This window comes from Stenella coeruleoalba (assembly GCF_951394435.1).
Source record: "Stenella coeruleoalba genome assembly, chromosome: 11".
Classification (NCBI taxonomy): domain Eukaryota; kingdom Metazoa; phylum Chordata; class Mammalia; order Artiodactyla; family Delphinidae; genus Stenella; species Stenella coeruleoalba.
This window is the reverse complement of record NC_137157.1, coordinates 7,923,255-7,930,501: the sequence shown is the minus strand read 5'-3', so window position 1 is coordinate 7,930,501 and position 7,247 is coordinate 7,923,255. Positions and strand designations below refer to the sequence as shown.

The 7,247-nt window shown below is 52.7% G+C and overlaps 1 protein-coding gene across 1 annotated transcript; it reads left to right on the top strand.

Moving 5' to 3' along the window:
- Nucleotides 1–585: 585 nt before the first annotated feature.
- On the top strand, nucleotides 586–1,122 carry LOC307194504 (2-iminobutanoate/2-iminopropanoate deaminase-like; the record flags this gene model as incomplete). Its single annotated transcript, XM_079937661.1, has 1 exon — nucleotides 586–1,122. The coding sequence occupies one exon, from the start codon at nucleotides 586–588 to the stop codon at nucleotides 997–999; it is 414 nt and encodes a 137-aa protein (XP_079793787.1). The 3' UTR covers nucleotides 1,000–1,122.
- Between the last annotated feature and the right edge of the window lie 6,125 nt (nucleotides 1,123–7,247).

The following is a 7,247-nucleotide window of genomic DNA, read 5'->3' as shown; positions in this document are numbered from 1 at the left end:
AAGTTGTAGATTGCAGGTGTTTTTACTTTTATTTTTTTTAATTTTCTTTTAGTTAGTTCTGGCTGCCTTGGGCCTTCGTTGCTGCTCACGGGCTTTCTCTAGTTGCGGCGAGCGAGGGCTACTCTTTGTTGTGGTGCAAGGGCTTCTCATTGCGGTGGCTTCTCTTGTTGGGGAGCACGGGCATTCGGGGGCTTCAGTAGTTGTGGCGTATGGGCTTAGTTGCTCCGCGGCATGTGGGCTCTTCCGGGACCATTGCTCGAACCCGTGTCCCCTGCATTGGCAGGTGGATTCTTAACCACTGCGCCACCAGGGAAGCCCTCTCAGCTTCTTTTTAGTAAACTTTCTCCCTTCAGCATGAAGTCTCATTTTCCCTAATTCCTGAGTACTGAATTCTCGTGGTCTGGGTAGGAGACCCCAAAGCCTGTATCCTCCCCTTTGCTTGCTGACTCCCACGCTTGTCCCTCAGGTCCGTTTTCCTGCTTTGCGTTTATCATAATTAACAATCACATGAGACCCGTGAGACATGAGTAGAAGCAGCATACGTGGTAGCTGTCTTCGAGGGGTGACAAGGAAAAAGGATTAGCCATGTCGTCTTTGATCAGAAAGGTGATCAGCACCGCGAAAGCCCCAGCAGCCATTGGTCCCTACAGTCAGGCTGTGTTAGTCAACAGGACCATTTACATTTCAGGACGGCTAGGCATGGATCCTGCAAGTGGAGAGCTTGTGCCAGGAGGGGTGGCAGAAGAGGCTAAACAAGCTCTTACAAACGTGGGTGAAATTCTGAAAGCAGCAGGCTGTGACTTGATGAATGTGGTAAAAACAACTGTTTTGCTGGCTGACATAAATGACTTCAATACTGTCAATGACATCTACAAGCAATATTTCCAGAGTAGCTTTCCTGCAAGAGCTGCTTACCAGGTTGCTGCTTTGCCCAAAGGAGGCCGTGTTGAGATTGAAGCAGTAGCTGTCCAAGGACCTCTCGTGACAGCATCGCTCTAAGTGGGCCCAGTGTTATTCAGTCTGGAATTTTAATAATGTTTTTAAATTAACATCTTAATTTTTACAGTGTTTGTTGGAAAGTGTACGGTTGACTGAAATATCTGAAGTTATTATGGAAATACCATATAATAAGGGGAATTGAACATGAGTTGAAGATTAATGATGAACCTAGTTACTGATGTTATAAATTACACTTCTATAACACTCATATTACTGGATGTGGGAAAAGAGACACACATTACATAGATACTCAGAAAAATAAAAGTAAAGGGAAATAGCATGTAGGAAAGATGAGTTACTATTCCTGAGAAATAATAAAGAGCACACCTAATTCAATTAGACTCTATTAATTTAATGGTGTGAACTATTCAGTTCTCATGTCAGATACATGATTCTGCTTTTACTTGAGTAAAATTAAAGCATTTAAGTTTGAACGGTAGAGGTAAAGGAGAAGAAACTGGACCAAATTTTATATAGATAATATTTTTCTAATGGAACTAAAATAGCATTCAGATTGAAAAAAAAAACAACGACATGTTTGTGTGAGTGTTTACTTGCTTATAATGTCTGGGTCACCAACCACTGTTATGATTGTGGAGTACACACTTCCAACGGTTTCCAAAATAATTTTAAGAACAGTAAGAATGCCTAACATCTATTGAGTGATTACCAAGTTACAGGCGTTGTTCCTGTCATAGGAGCATAACCTCATTAAATCCTCACAACTAACTTGTGAGGTCCCACTATTTCATATCCTCATTTTACAGTTGGAAAAAAAATGAGAACTTTAACATATGGGATTGGACTTCCCTGGTGGTGCAGTGGTTATTCATCCCCCTGCCAATGCAGGCGACAAGGGTTCGATCCCTGGTCCGGGAAGATCCCACATGCCGCGGACCAACTAATTCCCGCGGGCCACAACTACTGAGCCCACGTGCCACAACTACTGAAGCCCACACGCCTAGAGCCCATGCTCTGCAACAAGAGAAGCCACGGCAATGAGAAGCCCGTGCACTGCAACGAAGACCCAATGCAGCCAAAAACAAAACAAAACAAACAAACAAACAAAAAACATATGGGTTCATACTCCACAGGCCCTCCTGAAACCTTCTTTGATTCAGCTGCATTTTAGAGCTCATTCCTGGTTGGTCTATGCAGATATAGTTCATCCATTTTCACTGTGGTTGTAACGTTCAAGATTGTTTTTTTCAGTTACCTCCTATTAAAGTATCCCTAGTGTTATAGTGACTTGACATTTTAAAGCTCTATTCCATTATACATTAAACTTCTAATTTACTTTGAAAAATAAAAAGTCCAACATTCCAAGTTAATGGGGAGGGGGTGTGGGCCCTTTATTGTAACCTCAGGTATCCTAGGATGGATTAGGGAGAAGCAGCGAGAGAGGCCTGGCATAGCCTTTCCCCAGCCTGAGAAAACTTTCTGTGTTGCAAATCTGACCTTTCTCTAGGGTTTAAAATTGTTCAAAGGTTTGAAAGACTATCTCACCCAGTCCCCCCTTTTACAAGGGAGACCAAGGCTGGAATTGTTATCGGGTCCCAGGGCTATCCTGGTGAGCCCATGGTGGGGTAATCAGGTTAGAACTTGGACGAAGTTGGGACTTCCCTGGTGTTCCAGTGGTAGGACTCCATGCTTCCACTGCAGGGGGCACAGGTTCGATCCCTAGTCAGGGAAGTAAGATGCTGCACACCACATGGTGCGGCCAAAAAAAAAAAAAAGAAACTGGACAAGTTGTTGCCTCTCCCTGTTGCCCTCAGTGGACCCCGCATCCATTGCCTGCAGTGTAATGTGTATGATGCCCTCTGGGCTCCAGCCCTGCCCAGCCCTCAAGCTTCTCATCTCTCTGCCCTTCACCCCATGCCTCCCCTAGCTCACCTTTGTCCTTCTGAGCATTTCAGGAACACCTGAGCTCCCCATATCTTTACACTGGGTTTTGACAATGGTTGGTGTTGCAGGCACTTCCTGCTGGACCACGAGTTCCAGGAGGCAGGAGGGGGCCTACTCTTGAGTCCCCAGCTATAAGCACAGCCTCCAGCTAAGAAATACTTGTTGAGCCAACGGATGCTTGTAGTGGGAGAATAATGGAGAAATTATCACAGCAGTCAAGGTGAAAATTAAAGTAGGTCTGTGCTGGATCCATGGGGTGCGGGGGTGAGAAAGAAGCCCAGATGCGAGAGGAATGGCAGAGCTAGAATCCAGATGGCTTTTTATTTATTTTATTTTTTGGCCACGCTTGTGGGATCTGAGTTCCCCAACCAAGGACTGGACCTCGGCCCACGTCAGTGAAAGCGCCAGGTCCTAACCACTGGGCCGCCAGGGAACTCCCTAGATGTTTGTTTTTAATGGTGAGAAAACACATTATGGCCAGTCTACATCCTATTCATCCCAGAGGGGTAAATCACAGCAGATTATTTGGAGCCACTGAAGGTTTTTGAGTAGAAAAGCAATTATTCCACGATGGGCACTGTCCTGCATGTTGTATATTTTGGAAGTTGCCTCAGTTTGACACAATACAGCAGGGCCCCTCACCCCTGGGCCCACCTCTGTGGCTTTGCCCCACTCACCGCCCTGGAACCCTAACAGGTGCAGCCACTTTGGTGCTGCCTGAACTTCTCAGGCGGGGCATGTGCTGGTACGGCTGATATCCTGCCTGCAAAATCCCAGCTGCAGTGACAGGGCTGTTACTGTGGTAACAAGGTCACTTCTGCAGGTTCCCTCAGATTCTGCTTCTCAACCGCACTGAGAGGGAAGGAAGACCAGCTTATCCCCAGGTAGCCCATGGCCCCTGCAAGCCAGTGAGCCAAGAAAGGCCCACTGTTCATCCTAAATTCAAATCATAGTGGAGGGAGACAAGCTACGATCAAATCCCAGCCCTGACACTTTCTGAAACTGCATCCTCACAAGCTGCTGAACTTCTCTGTGCTTCAGTTCCCCCAACTGTACAGTGGGAATGTGAGGATTAAATGAAATTATACATAGAAAGCCTTTCGCAAATCCCTGGCAGGTGGTAAATGTTAGCTAATATCAAATCCCATCCCTCCCGTCCTCTGCAGAAAAGCCTGACAGGAAGCCCAGAGGTGTCCTCATGCAGTGCAGCTGAGGTGCGGGACAGATTTCTGGGATCATCAACAGGGTGGCCTGAGGTGAGGGAGGGATGGGATTTACTTGGCCTTCAGCAGTGCCCTGTGGCAAGGCCTGGGGCTTCCTGGATTCATAGCTCCCAACCTCGACCTGCCCTTGATCTTGTCTGTTGGGTGGAGTGTAACCAGGTTAGGGTTATTTGCTTGAGCTGTGTCTGGGAAACTCACTGGAGACCACGGGGACAGGCTGGCCTCATATGCAGCCCCTTCATTCACTTATTGTGTCATACATTCGACTCACTCAACACACGCCGTGTTGGACGTTAGGGAGTCTGTGCGAAATGATAGTCCTGCCCTCTAGGAGCTCACAGTCCTTGCAGAGGAACCAGAAGAGCAAACAGGTGACTTCGATCTGGCAGCATCCGGACCACTGGGCTCTCCCTGGAGAGGCAGGTGTGGATGGTGGAACCCCAGAGGGAAGGCCCAGCTGAGGCAAGGCAGGGAAGTGAGAAGTGTTCCGTTTTGCTGCATCGTAAAGCCTGCAGCGGGATGGCTGGAGAACAGGCTAAAACTATGGAGCCTGGGCTGGCCAGAGCCTCCTGAGCCGTCCCCCAAAGTATGGATTTATTCAGAGGGCAAAGAGCCCACTGCCTGGGGGTTTAAGGTCGGAATTTGCTTTTTCCAGAAGGTGTAGGGTAGGGATGGATTAAAAAGGGCGAACTGGCAGTCAGAGGGGAAGGGTGCTCTGGATGATCTGGGGACAAATGGTGAGACCTGGATGGGGTTCAGGGACATTTAGGGGTAGAATCAGTAGAACTTGGACCCTGGCTGAACTGATGGTCCCGCAAGCTTCCAGAATGACCGCCCAGGTGCTGGCGCTGGGAACATCGGGCCTCTCTGACGCTGGAGTTGTGCAAGCCTGGCCGAGCAGGCTGGGCAGCCCATTGCCTGCAGAGTCCATCCAACGCCAGCGTCCGGCTTGGGCTTGGCTGCGCTGCCCAAGTGACCTGTCTATGCCCCCTCTTATAGGAGAGCATGAACTTAGCACCTGGCATAAAACCTGGCACTGCACAGACACTCAGTAAACGGTAGGTGGGATTATTAATTAGTTACATCTTGTGGGGTGCGTGCAGGGGGGGACAAAAGAAGACTTCTTCCATTCACTCAATATTCACCTACTGAACAGCCTGGGCACAGGCCCTGGATAAGACCAAGTAAGCCAGTGTTGGTACCGACCGAGGGAAGGCACCAGGCACTAAGCACTGCAGGACTGAGAAAAGTTGGGGAGGAAAGGGGGGCCCTTTGGAGCTCTTTATAATGCAGAGGTGGCAACAGAAAAGTATCTTTCAGCCTACTGAAGGGTCAGGGTCTGGCTTCTCACAGTCTACACCGAGTAATCTTACCATCATTTAGAAGAACCAACCGTGTTCAGGTCACGTGCCTTTCTAAAACCAGTTCAGGGAGCAGGTACTCCAAGTGGATGGCACTACCTGGAGACCCTGGGCCCGGGTACACGGAAGGGCCCAGGGCAGGCAGGCTGGCTTCCGGAGGCTTCCAGGGCCCACTTCCTGGCCAGAGGGAAAGAGTCTCTTCTATTGGCTCCTCCAGGCCCAGCCTCCTGCTTTCATCACGACAGCCTCCGCCCAGCACGGGCCCGGTGCCAGAAGCCTCAGAATATTTAATGGGAGGACGGAGCGAAAACCTGTGTAACTGGGTTTGTCCCTCGTGGAAGCGTATTATGGCACCTTTGCTAGATTTGTGCGCGCATCTCCTTCAGGAGCAAGGAGGCCGAGGGGCGATCTGCCCAGCACCGCAGGTACCCCGCACAAATGCCATTCCCATTATACAGACCGGGAAGCCGAGGCACAGAGAGGCGGCTTGCTGACATCACAGATCCTGTGTGCAAGCGCTGCCTGCCCCTTGGGCAGCGTCCTGTCTACTCCGTCCTCGTGCCTTCGACCCTCGGGCCCCGAATAATGGGGGCGGACCTTCCAGCACCCGGCCTCCTGCTCTGCGGGGTTTCCTCGCCGCAGCCGCGCCGGCACCCGGCCTCTGCCTTCCCGCCGCGGCCCCGCCACGCACGGCACAGCCCCGCCGCCTGGCTGTGCGGCCCGGGCCCGCGCACAGCTGCCTCGGGGCGGGGAAGGCGGGGAGGAGGACCGGCCAGGTTCGGGCACCGCGCCACTTCCGCAGGCGGCGCGGGCGGGGGCCACATCTACTTTTAAACGACCGAGTCTCTCCTCCGGCCTCCGAGGGCCCGGGCGGAGTAGGTGGGAGCGGGTCTGAAAAGGGAACTCGGACCGGAAAGCAAGCCGGGGACGGTTTCGTTCGCCCAGATCCGGACACAAAGGCGACGGCGAGCGGCTCGGCGCGGACAGGCGGCCCAGAGTCCCCTGCCCCGCCCCGCCCCGCCCCCAGGCTCTTCCGGCGCCGCCGGCACCCCGGGGCACTTCCGCCGAGGAGGGTGACCCGGGCGGCCGCAGCCGGCTCGGCCCGGCCACACCCCGACACCTGGACCCGGGCGGAGCGGGCAGCACCCGCCCTCCAGCCCCGGCGCTGGGTGGGCTGCCGCGCCCTCGGGCTCTGCTCTTTCCAACCTTTGTTCTGGTTTCGACTCGAGATCCCCTCGGCCCGTCCACCCTCACCCCAGGGCTCTGTCCGGACGTCGACCCTTAACCTTTTCTGACTCCCATAGCCATCCTGCCTTCTCAGTCCTCATCCGGCCCCCCGGGCGGCGCGGCGCGTGCCCGCGGTGGGAGCGGGGGAGGCAGGTGCCCGGGGTCCCTGAGGCTGCACGTGCGGGGCCTCTGCCTGGAAGTAGCGGCGTCCTCGCTCCGCTGCCGCCAAGGTGTCCTGGCCACCGGCCTGGAGCAGGCACCGAGGCGGGGGCGGGCGCTGCAGACGTGAGCCCGCCGGAGAGCGCTGGGCCCCTGCCCTGGTGGAGCTTGGGAAGGATCAGTGCCGCGCTAATAGCAGTTAATAACAGTCAGCCCTCACTAAATGGTCGAGATCACAGCCACTAGGTCTGACCTGAAGACCCCGGTAAGACTTCCTGTCCATAAAGTTACGGAGAAGTCGGTCATATTCGTTTTTATCATAAACGAAAGTCATGATGGTAAAATGAGCCCCCAGGTGCGCATCACTCAAATA